At 40.8% G+C, this 24,733-nt stretch overlaps 1 protein-coding gene across 2 annotated transcripts in view; it reads right to left on the reverse strand.

Annotated features, from left to right (window-relative positions):
- Window positions 1–24,733, reverse strand: part of NUDT3 (nudix hydrolase 3) — a 31,372-nt gene extending 6,639 nt beyond the window's left edge. Inside the window, exons 1-2 of one of the 2 annotated variants that reach the window (XM_073319863.2) lie at window positions 24,216–24,733; window positions 3,832–3,942 (exon numbers count right to left, since the gene is read on the reverse strand). In XM_073319863.2, the coding sequence (XP_073175964.1) occupies window positions 3,832–3,942; window positions 24,216–24,314 (210 nt within the window). In that variant the 5' untranslated portion in view covers window positions 24,315–24,733. Of the gene's footprint in view, window positions 1–3,831; window positions 3,943–16,164; window positions 16,263–24,215 lie in introns of those variants that run through there. The other variant, XM_073319864.2, reaches the window with a different exon arrangement.

A 24,733-nucleotide genomic window follows, 5' to 3' on the forward strand; every position in this document is an offset into this window, starting at 1 on the left:
TGGGCACCTCAGCTTCCCAAGTCCAGTAACAGATTATGCCCATCATATGACAGGCCCCCAGGCTAGCATTTTAGCACACACAAAGTAGTTCTGTGATCATAAAACTGAGATTTAATATTTTCTGTAATTCTGTGTAAGTATTATACATTGCACAATTATAACTGACATATTGGAATCTGATTTGAAGACTATCAAAACAAATACAGCTAAGTAGCATTTAATGATTACATTCACTAGATTAAGAAGTTATAATCAGCTGCTGTAGTGATCATATAGTCCTATACCAGTTTAACTACACGCAATAGATCACTCTTCTGAAGTTCATTTAGAAAGGAGTCTTCATCATGTCAGCATTTGATAGATTGAGGGCAGAGGTGGAATCTGAAATCAGTAGAAATACAATTGCGTGCTGCAGTGGTCAGCTGTTCCTGTAACCCTGCTCCTTTGAATGCATCTGATGAAGTGAGCTGTAGCCCACGAAAGCTTATGCTCAAATAAATTGGTTAGTCTCTAAGGTCCCACAAGTACTCCTTTTCTTCCTGCTCCTTTTGGCACTTTTGATGTTTGTTGAGCAGCACTCAAGCAGGCAGGTACTTCACTCAAAGCAACTCAACCCTGTTAGGCTGCCACAGTTTGAATTACAGTCTCATTCAGCAGCAATACATGTGAGCAAGCTGAACACCAGCTGAGCAAGAGGGGATTATCTCAGCCAGCCCAAACCAGTTTCTTCACTGAAAATGGAGCCCATGCCAAGGCTTCCTTTCAACCACTGAGCTGTCATGGAAAGAGAGCAGCTTCTCCGAGGCTCTCAGCTGCCAGAGAAAGGGACGGCCAATGCAGATTTATTTTAGGATTTGAAAGGTGAAGCCACGGATCTGCTCAATGAACCTTTGACTTCAATATCAAATAGCTTAATTATTAATAGTGATTTCTTCATAAAGCAGGGCTGTGTCCCCAAGTAGAACATTTTTCACTAGCCTTGTTAAACTCCACCATTTGTCTTTTGCCAGCATCGTATTTTGCTATATTCTTGATTATTAGTAGCTCAAGTTCAGTGTGCCATGTTACAGCTTGGGAACAAGAAAACTGAGTAGTTTCTCCTCAATTTCAAAGATATGAGCAGATGAAAAATGCTACCATCATAGAAAAAAACAAAAAAACACCCCAACAAAAATAGACCTCAAATGAACTAGTGGGCTTTGGGAAGAGAGGTTCTTTTTAAAACACAACCATTTTATTCTTTCCATGGTATGCAAGCAAATAATTGCTCTGAAAGACGCCTGGGTGCTGCCAAGGATTTTCACAAGCACAATTAACCCCACCTGCATTTGAAACTGAATGCCATGGGCCTAGTTATACAATGGAGGTGAACAAAGTACAAAGTTCAATACCCTGCCCCACAATCCTCCTCACTACACAACTGGGGGAGGAAGATAATCTCAGCTCTAACCTTATCTGACTTTCAGCACAAAGCATAATATGAGGGGAAGCAGGTGTGGACATTTTTGAAAAAACCCTCAATCATTCTTCAAATACTTGCAATATTTTAGTTGATTTTTAAGTACTTCAGAGGTACATGAACCTGCTTCTTTTACAGGAATAAAATAGGGTGCCAATTGTGCCGTTAGTGAATTTTTAAAAAATGGCAGTTACTTCCTAATACAGATTTTTATGGAAGAGTTAAATAGGAAAGACATTTTGATATTAGGAGGCTTAGAGTTTATACAGCGGGTGGTATACATAAGGATTTTAAATTCTGATATGTAGATTTTGAGGATATCTGAATAGATACACAGAACACAGGAACTTCTGTATTAGACCAGACCAGGGGACCACTTAGTCCAGCATCTTGTCTGACAGCAGCCATTTCCAGATGCTTCAGAGGACAATGCAAGAAATTCCATAGTTGATAGATATGAAATAAACTGCCTATGGGGGAAGTTTCCTCCAACTCTCATCAGTTAGCTGTTGACTTATGCTCTGTAGCATGATGGTTTATAATCCTTACAAAAAGAAAAGGAGTACTTGTGGCACCTTAGAGACTAACCAATTTATTTGAGCATAAGCTACAGCTCACTTCATTGAAAGCTTATGCTCAAATAAATAGGTTAGTCTCTAAGGTGCCACAAGTACTCCTTTTCTTTTTGTGAATACAGACTAACATGGCTGCTACTCTGAAACCAATCCTTACAAAAACATTTTAAGTGTTATTTTATACAACTGTGGACCCCCTTGCTATCTATATGAACATCTAATCCTTCCCAAATCCCTGAACAGCTCTTGGCTTCAGTTAATCTGTGGAACTCACTGTTAGAAATCATGCGTGTTATGTAAAATAATATTCTTTTATAAGTTTTCAATGTGTTGCCTTTTAATTTAATTGAATGTACCTCATTCTTCTCACTGAAGAAGAGTCTACAGGAGTGCTCAATTTACTTTCTCTATATAATTCTGTATACCTGTCACCTCTCCTTCTAGAACAGTCCCATATGAGGAGAGAGCTAAATGACAAGAAGTCTTTCCATGCCTCTAATTATTTTCATGGCCAGTCTCTGGATATCCACACAGGATTTAAAAACCAAAACCAAAACCTGTTTATTGGACCAAAACACTATTTTAATTTATTCCCCAATAAATGGGCCTCAATGATTTGAAAGGTACCATTAAAATCTTCTATACTAACTCATGGACCATTCTGTAAGGACAGGTCTTTTCTGAAGCTGTTTTTTTAAGAAACTGCATTTTATTAACTACGCAATGTAAACTTCAACCTAACACAATACAGCTTCATTTTAACTTCTTTCAACTGAAGGTCTCAGACAAAAGGCAGTGCTTCTCTTGAACAAGAGAGCCTTTTTTAAACAACTGTGCTACCTTTCTTCTCATTTCTTATTTTCTTCCACTGTCTGTAACTTTGGCATCATGCATGACCCTGTCCCTTTCTTCTCCTCCTCCCACAACTATCTTGTCTTCAAACCTATTGTTTCTGCAAACATCATCTTCACACCACACCTTTGTTTCCTCCCACCTAACACAACCTTGTTTCCTTATTTTAAAAAAACAGGATACCTGCATTATATTTGGGGTGTGTGTACAGGAGAAGCATCAGCAACCATTTGAAAAGATATTTTAAATTCTAGTAACAGTAGTCAGGAACTGTATCAATCTATTAGATACAAAACAAACAGGACACAAAAGACTACTGAAAGTTAAGGCTGGACCAGGAATAGAAAAGATTGCCTCTTCACAGCAAGAAATGAGATGGGACAGTCAAACTTAAATCATTGTATAGCTTTTGGGGGACCTATGAGACATACCATGCCCATATTATGAAAGAGAATTTATGTATTTTTCACAGTTAGATGAAGGAAAAAGATTAAACATATATTTGTAAGTTTCTTAAATAGATACCAAGACCCCGAATCAGTCTTAATTCTATTTGTGATGAGAATATTCTGTCTTGCGCCCAACATATCCTGTAGCGTTCAATTTAGAAATAATACACTTTAGAATTGTAATCAGTCCTCTATCACATATGAGCTTTGCACCTGGCTTTAAATGATTTTTACCGTTAAGGATATGAAGATAGAAAAGTACAGTAACAGACACTGTCACTAACAACGCAAGCACTATTAGTACCTGTAAATAAATTGCAGGGATACTGAAAAATGAACCAACCGGCTGAAAATATTTATCAACATGCAGATTAGTTTGGCAGCAGGGGAAGGGAAGGAAAGGAAAGGAAAAACAAGAATGGAAAAGAAGAAGAAAACAGAATCAACTACCGACCAGAGAGTGATTCCAGGTGTTCTGTTCTTGTTGGGTACATACCTCTTCACAGACTTCCCGCACAGCAGCCACGCTGGGCTCCTCCTCAGGCTCCATGCCACCTCCTGGGACAATCCATCTATCTGGATGGCGACTACTGCTCACCAAGAGCACCTGCCAATGAAAAGGGTTATATTTCAATGCAAAACAGAGTGCAACTGATATGCATACTCTCATGGTAGTATGCTTTAGTGGGACTTGGCTTAAAAAATGCAAGTTCTCATATATGACCCCCTAAGACTGGTCATATTGGGGTTCTGAAAAATATTCTGCTTCTTCCTTTTGAGGCCCAGCCTTCCCTAACCCCATCCTATTGAGACAGTTGCACATACTCTATTTTGTAAGCTACTCCAAGTTCTCCAAACTACTCCAACCACTACTACCCTGGAACAGGGATACTCAATCTTGAAAAGACAAAATAAATGGAGGCTGAGCACCTCAAAATTAAGGTTAGCAATTTGACATGGCATCACAAAGCTGCATCATTGCAAGTCAATGTCATCACATACTGTTTAAACTTCAAGACACGTCACAATACAGTATCAGACAGTCAAGACGCTTTACCACTACTTTGCTCCTGTCCATACCTACATTAAAAAAAAAAGTCCCATTTCATGTAAAGTTGGTTGGCCACAGAATTAAGGTAACTTGCCCTTATAAACTGCTAATTTTGATAGTTTAATGGAAAGATTTTCAAGCTGGGCGCCCAACTTCCCTTTTGCCTTTGAAAAGTTTCCCCCTGAATGTACATTCTATGCAGTACTCCACTAAGAGAATAAACACGTTAGGCAAATAATTGCACACCTTTTATTTAAAATTACATGTGTATCCCAACTCTTATACCCCTTTCTGGCTGCTGAAAAGAAGAGATGTTTCTCATCCATCACTCTTCTTCTGACCCTTGGGACTGATGGGAAGGGATCCTAGCTAATCCTGTCCATTCTCTCCCTGCTGCCTTGTGTATCAGGCACCATAGGAAGGGGTCCTGTGATCAGCACTCAGTTTCCTCTGCCTCAGATAAGGTAGAATATAAAAAAAATCACCAATTAGATCTGTGAAAAGCAATATCTGAAATATGAGTTTCATCAGCATAGAAAGAGTAAACAAACAAAAACCATGTTCCTATTTCAACAGAGTTGAGTTTGTGAACTAGCAAAATAGGTTTGAACATATCTGAGTAGGAGCAATTCAAGTTTTCCCCTTAATATGCATTTTTGGGGTGGTTCTTTGGAGCACCTTTTACTCTCATGTTCTGCTATGAAACATAATGTGGTTTTATTGGTTTGCTTATCCTCTCCCATAAACAAATGCTAACTGTTAATCCCAGCTGGCTGAAAGTTCCCCCAAGGAATACCTGGACATTGTGTTTACTCAATCTGGCTGTGATTCATCCACAAGGAGAAAGACAAGCAAAAACAAAACCTGTGATGTTTTCCCAAGTTTCTAAGTGATATTTATTCACTCATTCTACTCAGAGCCATCATGTTACATCTCTCTATTTCACTGGCACAATTGCCAAAGTAGCCCTGAACTAATGCAACCATTCCACAATCTTTCCGACACACCAGGCCAATTAGGTTACAGGCCAACTGTAACAGTTTCACTCAAACATTTCAGAGCTAAGCTGCAGAAAAGACTAAGCCTATGCCTTACTGTGTAAATGCTGATTTATAAATATTTAGCAAGAATTGAAAGATTAGAGCAAATTAGTATGAGAAATTCTACATGCATATGACTGTACATATGGCATTCAAAAATCACATTTATGTGGAAAGCAAACTTAAGACTTACAGCATTCCCTCCACTTTTTACTTTTGACAGTTTATATAGTCTTGTCTAAGAACTGATCCATTTACAAAATAATGTTCTTTTTCTGTTAGCTAGAAAGCTTACTCACAAGTTACACTATTACACAAAAAGCTATGTTAAAAGAACATTAAGGTTGCAAAATCAAGCACTCAAAAGTTCAGAAATGCCAGAATTAAAGTTGCCTGTGAGATCTTAATTCAGCCCTCTTGTGTGTTTGCACTGTTAAACAATCTTTAAATATGTGATCATATACCATTTTTTCCACAGGACACTTGCCTCGTTTCAGTGCACACTTATCGAGCAGTTAGTCAATATTTTCAGAAGCTCCCTGATCTCAGTTCCAGTAACCTGACCCAGACCCAGCACCACCCACAGCAATCCAGAGCTGCAATTACAGGTAAAGTCCTGCTCAGTCCCAAACTGGAATGTGCCCAGCGCAGACAGAATCTTTCCGGAATTTAGCTGCTAAAATCTAAAGCCTACCTGAGCATAAGCAAACTGCAATTTTTAAAAAGCTTGTAACTTAGCCAAATTCAAGCAGATTTTCACAGGGGTGGCAAAAGGAACACCCCTGACATGCAAACCACCAGCCCCCTGTGAAATTTCTAGTCCCTACTGCAAAGCATGGGGCAACAGAGTGTCTAAGAAATGGTCACCACAATTTAACAAGGGCAAAACATTTTCCCCTAGCCTTGTTCTCAGAAACAGCTAAACTATTCTGGCTGAATTTTCTAAAATACTTCAGCATGAGGCAGACACCCAGAATGGAAAATTTCAGCCCAAACAGTTAAGACAAAAGTTATAAGCAACTGAAAACAGGGTCACGATGAGAAGCATCGGGCAACCTTAATAATAGTTGGTGAAAGCAGAGCCACCTATAATAGATATGGTAAGCCCATTTTTTGAATTTGTTCAAATAGTGAATACAAAGATATTGTGTATTTTCTTGGTATTGACACCTCATCAATTATTGGGAGTGGAGCACATCCGCCCTGACTGAATTGGCCTTGTTAACACTGGTTCTCCATTTGTAAGCTAACTCCCTTCTCGTCATGTATCAGTATATTTATGCCTGCTTCTGTAATTTTCACTCCATGTATCTGAAGAAGTGGCTTTTTTTACCCACAAAAGCTTATGCCCATATAAATCTGCTAGTCTTTAAGGCGCTACCGGACTCATTGTTTTTGTGGATACACACTAACAAGGCTATCCCTGATACTTGAAAGATACTGTGATCTTACTAGATCTCACACTGTTATTCTACAGGGTGCTGGCAGCAACAGCTATAGTTAAGGCTGCCTAACACTCTTCATTGTTATAAATTAGGGAGAAAGATGTCATTTTGTCCATTTTAAGAATTCTTACGTCCATATTGTTGGAAATCTCAGTCAAGGGAGGGGTTCGCCAGAGTGTCAAAGATGTGCCTTTTTCCATCCCCATGAATATCTGTCCAAATTTGGCCAAGTTATAAGCTTCTGACAATCTCAATACGCACATGCTCAGTAGAGGATAATTAAGAGTCTGGCATGTAAATTCTCTGAGAATTCCATACATACACTGCTCCATTCCCACACAGCTCCTACTTTCCAGCCAGACCACACAGGCACCATCCCCACACTGCAACTGAACATACTGTATTATGCGGCTGCAGGTTCTGAATCCATGAGTCTACCTGCAATTGCTCCTCTGGGAACTCAGGGGATGCCATGGCATCAGGCAATCAATGGAGAGGATTCCAATGCCCCCACCTGCAGGTGCCCAGGCAGCATGAACAAGGAGATAGGGCAAGGGTACAATAGGTAAGGAGGGGCAGAAGGGTCTGGAACCCCTCCAAAACCTAGAACTGAGCTCAGGATTCCTAAGTGCTGACCTCTGAAGAACCACCATCTGTGAACCTCACTGGCAAAATGTGTGCTCACTGGGTTCTTTTTCCTGCAGAACACACCTTTCAACTAGTGCAATAAATGAGGCAGGAGTTCTATAGACAACCCTACGCAACCCTGATTCAGTCCCATCCCTCCTATGCACTGAATGAGACAAGTACTGTAAGAAAAACAACATGTGATTATGTAATTAAGGGCTACCATAATGCATACAGGGGCTCAGTTAAGGTTGAATGAGCAGCCTAAATTTCAGCATTTTGAGTGCTTAATTTTGCAACCTTAATGTTTTTAGCCTTAAAAAAAAAACAAAAAACAAACATTCAATATATTTAGATTGTGGAAACAATCAGCATGTTAGGCACTCTCCAAAAGGCAACACAGCCCTTCCCCCAAAAAGCACTCGATCCATTTAAATCGCCAGCAACAAACCACAATTCTTACATACAGAATGCTAGCTTCAGATGTGCACAGCGTTTTCAATATTCACGACCCTATGACTCTATTCATAATAGAGAAGACTGGGATTCCACTACAATTGTCAGCAACTCCATACACAACCACCTCTGATTATAAACTGATATTGGGCCATTATGTAAAAATGCCACCTGTACTAAGGAGCCCATGTCATCTTGTCATCACAGTCTCTTGTTCTATTACATTGCTGGTCTGGTACACTATACTGGTTTATCACCAGTATTACATATAAAGGAGCCTGGATTAAAGATTCCTAACTTCAGGTCAGCCAGTAGTACTGGGGGCAAAGGTGAGAGAAATACAATGCTGTCCCCTCCTCCATTTCAAAGAGAAAGTTGTCATGATTTACCCAAAATTTAAGAGAAGCAATGGCAAGAAAGAAGGGAATATCTATTTTCTAGTCAAGGTAAAATATACCTGTCCGCAGTAGCTACTGATTTCAATTTGTAGAGCCATCTCCAAAACAAAACCTGAGGCAGACCCCTGGAATATCAACAGAGCATACTCACTTGTGATCAATTTGCAGTTGTGAGGAAATTCAAATAAAAAGACTTTATCTGCTAATAAATCACAGTGCTAAAGCTTTTTAAAAAAGAGTGACAGTGCAGAACAAGGCAGTGCCCTAATTAACACCCAACTCCTAATGTTGACCTTTTAGATGTGAACAACAATTTTACAGCACGTAAGTTAGCTTCACTCTTTAATGCAACTCAGAAGACCCTTACTAACGGAACAGTTGGACAACCCTGAGTGAAAAGCAAAGTCCTGTCATTCTCACACTCTAGCATGGTTTGAACGCATACTTGAAAGGAAGAGGAAATACCCGCACAGGAGGAGGAAACATGCTCTACAGGGGGATCATTTTTGACTACTTTAAACAGGATATTGCCACTAATCAGCCCTTACCAGACAAAAACCTAGATCAAAGTGAAGTTGTGACATTGTTGTGTTCTTCGAAAGCAAACAGGATGTACACAGGGAAATTCATACATCTAAAAAGCTGTACTCCCCAGTAAAAGCATGGAGCTCAAAGGTCTCAAGTAAACTGGATACTGTGATCTAAGACTGCATGTAAACAGAAAAATAAAGACAACTTTAATGTTTTACAGTCTGCTGGTAACCAGTAAAAAAAAAAAAAAAAATCATACCTACTGTAAAGTAACATTTTTCTGTAAATCATTAAGAAATACCTGGGAGGAAGGATAGGAATGCCACTTCGAACAAGATCGAAACTTGAAAAATCCACCTCTGAGTGGAAAGCTTTGCCAGACAAAGTATAGAAGACTAAGTCATCAATTTCTACAGAATTCAGTTTCTAAACAATTACGTTTCTAGTCATTCTAGTATGAGGATAAGCTTCAAACCATGTACTGCATTTATTTAATTATTTGCTAGTGTAAATAGGACCCAAATGTGCAGGTGAAAAATGTTTTTCATGTGAAAGATGCAGGTGCCACAATGGAGATTGTCCTTTCCCTTGCCCCACCTTCACATGTTTTTAAAATATATGAACTTGTGCAAAGCTCTAAAGGGAATATTTATACTTTAAAACTGGTGTCCCTGAACAAAGGATTCACAAATGCATTCGTACAAGTCTCTTCCCCATCCCAAACAGCAGTGCTGAAAAGCTTCTGACATCTTCCCAGAACCCACTATTTTTGTGTTAACTCTCCTGGCCTGTAGAGAAAGCAATGGTAAAAAATTTCTCAACATTATTTCTGTGCTAGAGCAGTTCCTGGCCCACTCAACTGAAGCGCAATCTCTCATCTACTAGCCTATACTCATTTTTGGCTTGCTGTGGCCTTCATTCTGTACTTCTAAGACCAAGGTTAAGAAAATTTAACTCCTGGCCCTTCTGCCACCGGTCAAAATGTCAACTGAAGTCCAATACATATTTCAAGTAACATGAGGTAGTTTTTACAGCATTTCTTCTTTCCGCAAAAATAAAAAATTAAATGCGCCTGATAGTGCAACGCACTGCCAAGAGGCCAACAGTTATTATCCACCTTATCTTTCAGAACACACTGCTTTTATGTTTGAGATAGTAAAATCTATAGCCTCAGTTTCACAGTGAAGTTAACAAGGGGGTAGGGAAGCTTGTAGATTAGACCCACAGAGCAGCCAACTAGCACTTCTCCTTTTCTATTGCCCAGACAACCCTGCAGGGAAGGGGGGCCTCATGTGGCTTTAGGAGAAAGCCTGGCTGTCTTTCCATTCACTGTCAAAAAGCAGCTGTAATTAAAACAAAATCCCTCCTCTGTTCCCCCATCCCTATTCTCTAACACAGTCCTTTAAAAAGCATAAGCATTTCAAGTAGAGTTACTAAAATATGGAGAAAAAAGAACGAGGCGTACTTGTGGCACCTTAGAGACTAACAAATTTATCTGAGCATAAGCTTTCGTGGGCTAAAACCCACTTCATCGGATGTATGCAGTGGAAAATACAGTAGGAAGATTATATATATACACACACACAAACACACAGAGAACATGAAAAATGGGTGTTGCCATACCCACTACAAAAAGAGTGATCAGTTAAGGTGAGCTATTACCAGCAAGAGAAAAAAAACCTTATGGAGATTTGCTAGCAAACACCTGTATTACAAGAAATAAATACAGAATTCTATAAAGAACTAAGGCTTCTCCCAGCTTGATTTATCAAAACCAATAGGGATTACAAAGAAAATGCCTGGCACTGATATTCCTATAACTCTTCCTCCCACCACCCGCACCCTCGCTTCCTGGCAGTATTCCTTTTCTGCAGTGAGATCATGGGGGTGGGGAACAGTATTTCTTGCAAGCAATCTGGCTAAACAGTAGGGTTGCTGTAGAAAGGTCTCTCAACTATGCAGCAGACCCAAACGTAGCACATGACTGACACACCAAAATGAAGATCTTTGTCCTTTATAGAACGATAGAAAATAAAACCACAGCAGAAGAATTAACCAGATAGCAATGTCAGCCTGGTATTTAAGATGTAGCTTTACTGGTAAGAAAGGTGTGAAAGAAGAAGTCATCAAGCTTAACCAATCTCATGACAAATCAAAGGGCTCCATTAGCAGCTATGTATGTACTTGCACCACTTAAACACTGCTTAACATTCGGACGTTTGTATTTCTTAAGAAAATACCACAAGTGTTATTTTTAAATTTTTCCCCTCCTCCAAGAAATTTGAAAGTAAGAGCTCTATCCCTACTCATTTTTGTTATTTTCTATTTTTACCACAGATTCTAGGGCAATTAAAACTAACAATTTTGAAACAAACTCTGACATTAGCACAGTTCTGGGAATAAGATTGATCTGCTGTTGCAGAGGCAGGAGAAAGAAAGCAGGAACACAAACATATTACAGGTTTCAGAGTAGCAGCCGTGTTAGTCTGTATTCGCAAAAAGAAAAGGAGTACTTGTGGCACCTTAGAGACTAACAAATTTATTTGAGCATAAGCTTTCGTGAGCTACAGCTCACTTCATCGGATGCATTCAGCGGAAAATACAGTATCACCTCGCTCTCTGTCTCAAAAAACCCTACTACCCCAATGGCTACAGTTTTTTTCTCTAATTTGTTATTAATCAAACAGGCAGATATGGGGATTATTACAAGAATCAAAAGATGAGTAAGGAAGAGTTAAAACGGGAGGCTACAACTGGTCATACTGAAAGGTCAACTGTCAGGCTGAAAGGATGTTCCCCCTGGAGTTCCTCAAGGATCAGTCTTATTCAATATTTTTATTAATTGCCTTGGCACAAAAAGTGGGAGTGTGCAAACAAAATCTGCAGATGACACAAAGTTGAGAGGTATTGCCAATATGGAGGAGGACTGGAATATCATACAAGAAGATTTGGACGACCTTGAAAACTAGAGTAATAGAAATGGGATGAAACTTAATAGTTCCAAATGCAAGATCATGCACTTAGGGACTGACAACAAGAATTCTTGCTATAAGCTGGGGACGTATCAGTTAGAAGCAACCGACGAGGAGAAAGTTCAGGGCATATCGGTCGATCACAGGATGACTAAGAGCTGCTAATGTGATATGGCTGTGAAAAAAGCCTATGCAATCCTAGGATGCATCAAGCAAGATATTTCCAGCAGAGATAGGGAGATGTTATTACCATTAGACAAGGCACTGATGAGATCTTATCTGGAATACTGTGTGCAATTCTGGTCTCTCATGTTAAAAAAAAAATGAACTCAAACTGGAACAGGTTCAGATAAGAGCTACTAGGATGATCAGACGAATGGAGAACCTACCTTAGGAAAGGAGCCTGGCTTGTTTAGCCTAACAAAATGAAGACTGAGGGGAGATATGATTGCTCTTTGTAAATATATCAGAGAAATAAACACCAGGGAGCGAGAGAGTTATTTAAGTTAATGGTCAAGGTTGGCATAAGAACAAATGAATACAAATTGGCCATCTACAGGAATCTAACCATCAGAGGAGTTTCAGAGTAGCAGCCGTGTTAGTCTGTATTCGCAAAAAGAAAAGGAGGACTTGTGGCACCTTAGAGACTAACCAATTTATTTGAGCATAAGCTCAGAGGAGTGAAGTTCTGGATCAGCCTTCCAAGGGAAGTCGTGGGGGTAAAACTCCTAATTGGATGCAAGACTGAGCTTGATAAATTTATGAGTGGATGGTATGATGAGATTACCTACAATGGCCTATGGCCCACCTGCGATTGCTATAAGCAAATATCTCAGAGGGCCGGAGATGGGACACTAGAGGGGGAGGGATCTGAGTTACTACAGACAGTGCTTTCCCAGGTGGCTAGCAGGTGGGTCTTGCCACATGCTCAAGGTCTAAATGATTGCCATATTTGGGGTTGAGAAGGAATTTTTCCCCAGGTCAGACTGGCAGAGCCCTAGGCAGTTTTCACCTTCCTCAGCAGCAGGGGGCACAAGTCATTTTCTGGTTTGAACTAGAATAAATGGTGAACTCTCTGTAACATGTTTCAGAGTAACAGCCGTGTTAGTCTGTATTCGCAAAAAGAAAAGGAGGACTTGTGGCACCTTAGAGACTAACCAATTTATTAGAGCATAAGCTTTCGTGAGCTACAGCTCACTTCCTCAGATGCATATCGTGGAAACTGCAGCAGGCTTTATATATACACAGAGAATATGAAACAATACCTATTCCCACCCCACTGTCCTGCTGGTAATAGCTTATCTAAAGTGATTTCCAGCACAAATCCAGGTTTTCTCACCCTCCACCCCCCCACACAAATTCCACACACCCCCACACAAACCAGCAGGAGAGTGAATTTGTGGGGGGGGGTGGAGGGTGAGAAAACCTGGATTTGTGCTGGAAATCACTTTAGATAAGCTATTACCAGCAGGACAGTGGGGTGGGAATAGGTATTGTTTCATATTCTCTGTGTATATATAAAGCCTGCTGCAGTTTCCACGATATGCATCTGAGGAAGTGAGCTGTAGCTCACGAAAGCTTATGCTCTAATAAATTGGTTAGTCTCTAAGGTGCCACAAGTCCTCCTTTTCTTTCTCTGTAACATGAAGTCTTTAAATCAAGATTTGAGGACATCAGTATATTAACCAGAGGTTATGGGCCTATTACAGGTGTGGGTAGGTGAGGTTCCATGGGCTACAATGTGCAGGAGATTAAACTACATGATCACGATGGTCCCGTCTGGCCTTAAAGTCTATGAGCTATTTTCTAAACAAAACAACCCCTCTCCCCCATTGACCAGGAAAGGCAGGCCAAATGTTTGATCTAAACTACCTGACAACATCCTAATAGACTTAATCATTACCTTCCTCAGAAATACATAAACAAATGGCAAAAACATCCTAGTATCATCACACCATGGTGTCCTACATGATCAAAGTATAAGCAGTTTCCATTTATGCACTGAGATTCCCACATTAAAGAGGGAAAGTCTAGCCTTCTACTATCTGTGATTAACTCTCTATTACAGTCAGTGCAATTTAAAGATGTAGTCTACATTAATCTAATCTATATCAACTACATAAACCCTATCCATCCATACCAGTATTTATATGGCCCAGTATATAAACTGTGTTACTAATTTTATGAATATTCTAAACCTAAATGAAAAAAACAGACAAAACTTTGTTGGGCTTAAGTTGACGTGTCTTTTATTGTCTTTACATGTCTTTGTAATATCAAAATGGATAACCAATAAACTGCCACATTCAGAAGCAGTTTTATTACATAATACAGCAAACTGACTTCGATACTGCATACCTTTTAAAAAGTGCACCATTGGCACCATTTTAGAAGATGGGCCAGTTTTAGAACAGATAACATATTACATATGCACACAGAGAAACAGTACTTGATCAGTCTGTTTTCTGTACCATCTAGCACAGTGGTCCCCAAATGGTGAAGTGGACCCCCTTGGGGGGCATGGAGGAACATTCGGGGGGGAGGGGAGCGCAGCAAAGCCTGGGCCAGTCCAGATGTGGGGCAGGAGGTGCCACCCAGCCCCGCTCTGCCCTCAGCTGTTCCAGCCCCGCTCCTGGCTGCAGCTCCGCTCCCAGCCCCACCCCCAGCTGCAGCGCTGGCTCCCGGCTGCACCCCCGCTGCTGGCTGCCGGCCTCCAGCCCCGCCTCACAGCTGCAGCCCCCCAGCTCACGGCCTCCTGCTCCCAACAGTAGCGGGGGGCAGGGGTGCATGAGGTAAAAAGTTTGAGGACCACTGATCGAGCAAGTGGATTTTGTAGCATTATTTTCCAACTATCATTTTCAACTATCAACTCTTAATCTGGCCTTAATGTTGAATTTGTTTAAAAATACATCATTCTAAATCTTTTGTGTTATAAATATTTTCAGTCCACCTTAAAAAAAAAAATCAGACCTTCACAAGAACTGTTCTATTCTGCTCATGAGAATTATCTTATGTCTACACCTATTATGCATCCAGAATGTTCCTGAAGTGCTTTGCAAATTTTACTAAGTGAACATAAGGATCATATAATACATACACACATGAACGGTCATTTTGTCCATCATACAAGCATGGCCACCTTTGGTCAAATGGTTAACCCAGTGCACAATAATTTAGTGTAAGAAGTCAACACAACATCCATTTTTCAACTATAGTATAATACATTGAAATAGGAAGAATATAATTATTAAAGTTTGCATTTGGTCAGCCTGGGGCAGCTAATGGCTTCACCTGCCAAGTTTATAATCCAGTAATATACTATCACTAAAAGTCTTACTCCACTGTCTCTCGTTACACTGGTGGTTTCTGTTATTCAGATTTTTTTCAAAATAATCCTGTGAGAAAGTATTATACTTACTTTACAAAAAAAAACAACCAGGCAGAGAAGTGAAGTGAGCTCCATACCACACAGCAAGCCAGTGGCAAAGGTGGAAACAGAACCCAGGAGTCCTGACTCCCCAGATTCCTACTCTAACCACAGCATGTTCTAGAAGCAATAGTCATGAAGTACTAGCATCAGACAAAAGTACCTTTTGGAAACGTCCTAAAATTCACCAAGCATTTCAGTATACCTCCAACAGTGTGATGAAAATTTATTCCCATTGTTGCATTATATTTAAAAATACTCAAATATATTTGAAATCTACAAAATGAAGAGAAAGTTTATTTAAAAAAAGTATATAATAGCTATGCAGCCATTACACATGCTAGTTTTACTAGCAAAGTTCATTAGTGTTTCTGCAACAGAGATGAGGTGCGATTTTCACCAAGTTCAGCTAAAAATAGAATAGAATGTTTAAAAAAAATAAACGGAGTCTCTGAAATCTGCCTGAAAGCAGTGATAAAGACAGGGCACTGTTTTTCAGAAATACAGTAAAAATTGAAGAGAAGATGAATTGTTCAGTTCTTTCAATTGCAGTATTGTCTCTGTGCGTTTGTATAGGGACTCGTACAATGTACCTTATATCTTGTTTGGAGCCTCTGGGGCTACAGCAAGAACAATCCAAAATAATTTCTTTCCTCCATGACCCCAGGGTTTCTTCCTGTTCCTCTACCTCCCTTATGTACCGCAATGAACCTTGGGTCCATCACTGGTGAAACATATTTCAATGGTTCCTTAGAGGGTACCTTTAAAAGAGAGCAACCACCTTCTCAGCCAAGCATTTTGTATTAGGCTTAAGCATTGTGGATGTTAATCTTTCCTCACTATTCTTGTTAGTAAGACATTCGTAAGGAGATGGTCACTTACTAGAACCTCTTGCCAGGGGCACATCCTGGAGACAGTCCTTATGGTTCCTTTTGGAGAAGACCTTGCAGGCATCACAGCTCATGGCAAAGTGCCCTTCTCTGAAGCATAAAAAGGTACTTATGCGAATCCAAAGAAGGGAAAGTAGCAAGACAACATCTTAGGCAAGGTCCAAGCCAACTCAAAACCAGAAAAAATTCAACCAAATAAGTGAAAATTATTAAACTAAAATTAAAGCATGTACAATACTCAAATTACAGTTACTTAACGTACTACTTACAACTTCCCTATACAAAACTAACATGACTGAAAAGGAGAGGCTGGTTTCTATGACTACTTTGGCAGGCAAAAACAGGGGAATTGAGAGATGTTAGAGAGGAGAAGGATCAATTCTCAGTTTATACATTGTAGCTATTGAGGAAGTTCCAGGGTCCTCTCAACTACAGCTCAAAACAAAAAACTCACTGTTCACTGCTTAGTCACGGCTAAGCATGTGACTTTTACAGTGTGGCTTCATGGAGGTAACTTTATGAAGGATACCTGGGAGTTATCAGCATGGAGATTTAGTTAAAGCTATGTGAGTAGACAGTAACCAAAAGATATTTTGGCGATGCACTTTCCAGACATTCAGGAAAAGCCAGTCCTTGCCCTGTGGTGCTCACAGTCTAAGGACAGACAGGCAAGTAGACATACTTGATAAGACATGACAGAGGGAAGGCAGACAAGATATCAAGCAGCAGGATTTATCATTACCAAACTCATGAATGGCAATCAAAAGCTAATCCAGTTCCACTCCACATTGGCTACCTCCGCTATTTCTATTAGAACTTGCCACGAAACGTGAAGTCTTGAGATCAGTTCGGTGTTTCTCAATGACCGGCCCATGGACCAGCACAAGTCCCTGAGATCACCCTGACACAGTTTAGGAAGGCAGGAAGCCAGTCCCTGGGATCAAAAAGGTTGAGAAACAATGAGTTATATAAATAGTTGTTGCCATCTGAACCCCCAACCATTTCAAATCATTTCACATTTTACCACTATTTATCAGTGCATAGATTTCAAGGAACAGCTATGCTTCCTATAGTCTCAGGGTGGATCTATTTAAATCAAAGTGATTTAAACTGCCAAGTTTAATCTGGTTTTGCATTTGTACTTTTTAGTTTCCTAAAGAAAGTTAGTTCTCATTGGTTGATAACCATTAAAACATGTTAATCTGTAACTAAATATTGCCTTTACACTAAGAGCTAGTCTACATTACCCGCTGGATCGACCGGCAGCGATCGATCCAGCAGGTGTCGATTTATCATGTCTAGTCTAGCTGCGATAAATTGACCGAGCGCTCTCCTGTCGACTCCGGTACCCCACCAGGGCGAGAGGGGAAGGTGGAATTGACAGGAGAGCGTCAGCCATCGACTTACGGCAGTGAAGACACCACGTTAGGTAGATCTAAGTACATCGACTTCAGCTACGTTATTCACATAGCTGAAGTTGTGTAACTTAGATCAACACTACCCCCACAGTGTAGACCAGGCCTAAATTTGCTGTTGATTTTTGGTAACACATTTAAGCATTAAATAATTTAATTTCCATTCATTGTCTTAATTTTTAAATATTGTACTGTGCTAGAAATGGTGAATGATGCATTTCTTGTTTATTAGATAATGATAATTTTTTTACTTGTGATTTGTATCAAGCTCTAGTTAGACGGAAATTCAAATTCAATTAAAAATACACAAAAACTACATTTCAAAGTGTTTTAAAATTAGTTAAATAAAGCTACCTTACATGTGCTGGATAAATAAGAAGGAAGTTTTAAATGGAGAACATGTTTTGATAAACTAACTGTTGTATTAAGAAAAGAAAGTATCATCTATAGTCAGTGAATTGAACTCTTTCTGGTCATGATGTCCTTCAAGATTTTAGAACTAGTAGATCTCATCCTCTCAAACCTACTTTTATGTATAGATTGGGAGAGGAAACAAGCTCTTCTGTTTTTTCAATGCCCACTGGTTTCTTAACTCTTTACTAACTTTTTTTTTTTCAAACAGAAATTGTGAAGTCTACACTGTACAGAGATATGAGCCTATATGTGCAAGAAGAAACATGAGCCAACTCATTAGGACTCAGAAAATAAACCAAGCACCAGTAATTTGTTTTTTAACTGTGACTAGATAGGAGTCTCTTATCCCACTGAATTCTGCAACCTCACATAATATTCTCAAAACAGTTTCAGAGTGCATTATTCTCTGTAACTCAAAGACAATTAAAAAGGGCCAAACTATATTATAAATACATACAGAATTTTAAGAGTTTACCAGACACCTACTAGCCTGAGGATTAAACCTGCCAACCAGGGTGAGAAAGACCTGCAATTTAAAGAAATACAAGTTTTGTCCATTTACGATACACTGTATTTAGTTGTAACATTAAAATTTTCTATTCAATAAAGTTTAAAAGTTGTTGTTTTTCTTGGGGTTTTCATACCCTTCTTTCCCTTCCTGGCTTTACTTCCACTTTCTTCCCTATATTCAATTATGGTTCATCCTTCCCTACATTGCTTTCAGTGTCTATTTCATCTTTACTTCCTCTCCATACATTCTGGACCCTATATTTTCTGTCTTCCACAAGTTCTCTGTCAATCTCTTACTTTACACATATCCCACCAACTTTACCCCTCCTCTTTTTCTCCCACACAACCATATTCGCACCCCACAAGCATTTCCGCAGATTCAAGAAGACAACGTTGCTTCAGTTCACACACAGTTCAATTTAGGAAGGTAACCTTACAACCATACAGTCTAGAAACCACTTCTTTTTTTTAGATGAAAGCTTATATTTTCTTGGAAACTTACTACATGCCATGGGGAAGTGGATTTTAAGTCTAGATATAGATATAGTGCAGATGCAATACTGTATTAGCAAAACATGTTGGGTATTTTTATTTTGCTTTCACAGAAACCTTTTATGTAGTTGAAGGAAATATAAACAATAGTCAAGTTAAGCCTTTAGAGCAATGATTCTCAGACTATGGTCTGCGGAAAGCTGGCTGATCACATGATGCTGGCTTTCCTTATTTCCAGCTACTGAATAACATTAAAGATAGCTGAACATATATTTAATACTTTCTAATATTATCCTTCCATGTAAGCAATTGCTGTAAGGATACCACAGGGATGTTATGTGATCATCAGTAAGCAGGGAGATGTTCATATGTATCTCTTAAAACACAACTCACCTTGTTAAGTTTGAGAACCTCTGTGTTAGAGTGCTTACCTGGCATTCTCTTTAGGAATGCTCTCTGAAGACTGGGTCTACTTTCATAGCTTTCCTCTTCATTCAACAGTAAACCGGAGAGCAGTAATACCCTGCTTTTTGCAAAACAAGCATTTCCTCCAAAATTCCCTCAATAATGAGCAATCTGTCTTCTGTTAGATGTCAAGCTGTAGCCACTCTAAGCCAAGGCCATAAAAAACCCATTAGAACCGAACATTTCTAACTGGTATTTTTATTAAAATATAGCACAAAGTTCCAGTAAGTGGTTTTCCATTCTACCGAAGTGAATTTGTGAAATTTTCTGGACCTCTGCCTCAAATTCTTATTGAAAAAACAGTCTAAGAAAATGTTTTGTTTTGTTTTTTTAAATACAACCAGCAGCAAAATTTTTAAAACCTATAAGATATCACAGGTGCCAAAATACAGTATTTCAAAGTTCTAGATTGGGTTATAAACTAAATTCAGGATTATATTGCTTCCTTTAACAGTTATTTAAATTTCTAAACTAGTCTCTTCTCTCACACACAGGCAGCAATCATCACAAGAATTTACTACCCTTAGTTTTTTCATCCTTTTCAGAGTACTTTTATGCTAACTATTGCTAGAAGGCTCTCTGAAAGCTGTTCAAAATCTCTTTGAAATAGCAATGTTGGGTTTTGTGTTTTTTTTTTTTTTGGGGGGGGGGGGGATGAGGGGGGAGGGTATGCCAGACTTTTCTTTAAGGGGTTCTATTGTTTCACAAAGAACAGGAATACAATAAAAGGTTTTCTGTGCTCTGAGCCAATTTAAGAAGTTTATTCTTTTTTATTTGTACTTCTGGTTTTCTTTTTAAATTAATTATTCCTTCACTACTTGTAATTTTTGTAGCAGAAATGTGTTATCTAAAATTTGGGTATGGAAAACAGAATATGTGGAGGAAGAATGTATTCAATTTCTAACACAACCTCATTTAAGTAGCCTGTCCTAACACTAACTTTTCAATAATAGAGCTTTTAAAAAAAGAAGATACCTAGTCTGTATACAATTTATTGAAAAGTGGTTTGTTTCAAGATAGGCCACTTAAAGTAGTATACTAGGGATGTGAGATTCTGTTTCATCTATCCATTAGACTAGGAGTTCTCACCCTTTACGAAAACACCTTAGAGGGGTGTTGTTCCACCCTCATGCCCTCCCTGCAACATACACACTTGGAGCCCCTCACCACCCCTTACAATAGTGAGAAGGATACTGCCTGGTATGTGGGACTACAAAGCCACTCAAATTTGGCCCATCTGTCCCTCCATCATGACAGGCAGGCACAGGTGTGCCCAGAGATATTCTCAAAGCAGAGGTATGGTGAGGTTGCAAGGTAGGACAGAACAGGTGTAGGGGGAGCAGGACCTAAACTCTTGTTTTGTAACTGACTAAATGTCAAGTTGGCAGCAAACCGGTGGCAGCCCACTCAACAGGGGCTGGATACCCAACCCCACTTCTCCAATCCCCAGGGAGGGGTGGGAAGGACCCCCGAGAACTGGTCCCAGCTCAGAGACCCCAGTAGGCCCTATGGAGGGTTGGCACTGCCAGCCCCCCATCATACAGCGAGGCAGCCAAGGAAAGCCAAGTCCTCAAGGTTGTGCCGGAGCTACTGCTGCTCGGCAGGCCTGGCCTGCACCACCTGCCAGAGGTGTAACTGCACCTGGGTAAAGTGTGAGGCCAGCAGGACCAAGTGCAAGCAGCAGCAATTGGCATGGAGCCGGTGCGGTGAGACCACCAAGGAGTCCTGCTGTGATCCACATGGGTTCTCAGCCCTGTTGTCCTCCTCATCCATTTCCATAACTCCCTCCCACCCCCCTAGGCTACGCTAGGCTTCGCAGGGGGCCAAGCAGGTCAAATTTGTGTGGTGTTACAACCCCACATGCCAGGTTGCAATACCATTTGCTCAAATTTGCCCTGGCTGCCCCACTATTGGTGATGGGGTGGGAGGGCTGGGCCAAATGTCAATGAATGGCATTATTGAAACCTTGTTGTGCCCCCCCACACCAAGTTGAGAACTTCCGTGCTAAGTGATTTTACTGTTTTGATCTCACACACTTCCTGTATATTAATAGTGGTTGGAATTAAATCCATAAAAGGACGGACATTGAGAATACAAATTCTCATTTCTCCAGAGCCCCACACACTGCCTTCTGTAACACAACTATGACAAGAAACAATCAGGCAGGGTTCAGTGGCCAGTCCTGAACTCTTAATTTTTTTTGTTTTTGAAAGCCAGAGTCAGAACTTTGCTAGACCTTATCTATGCAGTGAAGTTACACCAGTTTAACTTAAATGGGGTTTTCAACCTCTTATTTTGGTGTAAGAGTAGCTTCTTTCAGTTTAACCTACGTTGATTCCTCATCAACTTAAACTACACTGAAAGAAGCCTGGTTTTAAACCAAAACAGTAAGAACATCCACACAACCATTAGCATCAATTTGCTAAACCAGTTTTTAAATAAATAATCAAACCTTAAATCAAATCAGTTCATCTTTCTCAGGTTGTCAAACCCTTAAAATACAGTCGTTTTGTGTAATCAAGGTCAAAACAGCTGTGAACTGATCAGTAATAGGAAAGAAGTTCCATCTCTGGTAGTATTCCAAATTCAACTGTAGTAATGTTCAAACTGACAACCTGTCAAAAGCTGATATTTGTCGATGGCAAGCATATGATCTATGTTTGCATGTTTAGTCATACTACAATACAGACATTACAATGAAAATGTACCTAAACACACCTGTCTAGAAATGCTTATGAAAAAGTTATCATATACTGTATGCCTAATCAACTGTGTAAAACTGCTCCAGGAAGTGTTATTTTCATAATTAGACCCAGCATCATTGCACCACAAAGCAACCTCTGAAACCACAAGGCTATATTTTTCCTTATACTTATTTTAAAATTGCGAAGTAGTTTCACAGAAATTGGTAAGACAGACCATTTTTTTTTGTCTAGACAAGTTTTTACATGCAAGTTTTAAATCACTGATTCTCAAACTTTTGTATTAGTGACCCCTTTCACATAGCAAGTCTCTGAGTGCGACCCCCGTTATAAATTAAAAACACTTTTTTTTATAAATTTAACACCATTATAAATGCTAGAGGCAAAGCAGGGTTTGGAGTGGAGGCTGACGTTGTGACCCCCCCCCCATGTAATAACCTCGTGACCCCCTGAGGGGTCCCGACCCCCAGTTTGAGAACCCGTTTTATATCCTTCAGACCATTTATAACGGAAAAACTGATACACTTCACAATGACAGTACAACTATAATAAAGGCTCCTTCGCCACATTAAATAATAACCAAATAGCATGCTAATTAACTTTCCAGTGAACTATCTGCATTCCCTTCAGATTTCCTCTAGGTATAACTATGATAATCAGGAGAACAAAGACTTTGGTACAGCCACCATGGAACCAGGAAAACAGATCAAGTCAATATGATTCCAGTATGCTCACACAGGGGTATCTCTTGGTTTGTTTTAAATATTGTACCCCAAATAAGAAGTTTTGGGGCTTTTTAAGTGTTGAAAATCACATTTCTGGGCAAATTTGCTCCCTTTAGCTTTACAGACACAAGTGTTCTCTACAATATAATTGTTCTCAGGCAAACCAAATTCCCACTTCCTCCCAAGCCTCTCTAGACAGTGGTTTCTGGCAATGCACCAGTCCCATTTATCCCAGTTTCTTTTTATAAATCCAGGGTCATGTTTCCCTTCCCATCTCATGTGATGTGCTGGACTGACGCTCTGCCACTGTGGTTAGTGCAGCCCACTACCAAATCCTATCCCATACCATGCCACGCCAAGCCAAACCATAAGAGAGCATTTCACCCTTCTGTGTTTTAAACCTTTCATTCTGCATCTTTCTTTGATTTGCAGAGAAATCATGTTCACACCATCACTCAAAATTTTATCTTGCATTTTCTTAAATATGCTTTGCAAAATTTTTCTGTTACATTCAATCCATCAAATGCAACATAAACACTTTCAGAAGTCTAGATTTTGCACAAGGAGAAGAAGAAAAGTATGATCTGTGTTGGCTTGGCTTTATCTTTTCAGTTGTCCTTACTCTCAGAATCCTCCATCTTTCTGTTCTCAACCAAAATCTATTGTACCTTCCCACACTTCCAGTTTGCAAGACTGCAAAATAGAGAGCTAGCTATTTGACTGGCAAAATTAAAACCCTGTACGCTTCTCAAGTTATAGGGATAAAAGTGTTTACTCTTTCCAGCCAGCCATGTCAAGGACCTTAAATGTCTTGGCTCCTCACGCTCTGGGAACCCCCAATTCTTACCTTCCAAAAGAAGCACTACTCCCCCCCCCCCCCCCAAACGTCTCACTCACAATTCCTTGTATCCTACTCTCTGGAGCTTCTGACACTTCTGAAGGTCTCTCAGCCTCTGCTCCTGTGGAGCCCACTATGTTTCCACAGACTTAACATTCAGCCTCCCCGGATCCCGCTGGTAACAGCGCCCCACTGCCTTTTCTTCCCACAACGAGCCACCCAAACAGCACCACCCCTTTGGCTCCCTCATTCTCTGACCAGGCCTCCTCCCCCCCACGCTGCTCCCAAGCACACACCTCGCCCCGATGCCCTACAGTACGGCCTCCTTCCCCCCGTCCCCCACACCCCTCACTCTCAACCCAGGCCAGCCCCGCCCCCATTCTACTTCCTCCCCATCCCCCCGCCTACTTCCGACCGCCCTCCCTCGAGCCCCTCTCTCTCTCACACCCACCCCCCATTTAGTGCCCCCCAACACCGCTCACCTCCTCCTCTCTCTCGTTGCGGAAGCACAGGCAGGCCGCCCGCTTCTTGTACCCGTCCCCGTCGTAGGTGCGAGTCTGGTTGGACTTGAGCTTCATCATCCTCCGTCCTGGGGAAGGGGGGGACCAGCGCGGGGGGCTGGGCTCCGGGGCGCTGAGAGGAGCGAGGGGCTGGGCTCTAAGGGGGGTAGGCCCAGGCGGGGGAGGAGGACACCGAGGATGGGGCGCGGCGGGGGGAGCAAGGCCTGGGCTCCAAGAGGCCCAGTGGGGAATAAGGGGGGCGCGGCGGCCCTGACCGGGGGGGGTGGGGGGGAGGAAGCCGCCGGTCTCCAGCAGCGGGGACTGAGGGGACCCGCCTCCCAGGAGAGTCTCTCACACGCCGGGAGCCTCCGCTACGCGCTGCTGACGCTGCCGCCTTTCGCCCGCCTCAGCCCCCACGCCAGCCCCGCCGCCGCCGCCAGCTCTCCGGCCGCCGCCGACGACGACCGCGACGCCATCTTGGGGCACGCTACGCAACCGGC

This window comes from Lepidochelys kempii, chromosome 21 (genome assembly GCF_965140285.1).
Source record: "Lepidochelys kempii isolate rLepKem1 chromosome 21, rLepKem1.hap1, whole genome shotgun sequence".
In the NCBI taxonomy this organism is placed as follows: domain Eukaryota; kingdom Metazoa; phylum Chordata; order Testudines; family Cheloniidae; genus Lepidochelys; species Lepidochelys kempii.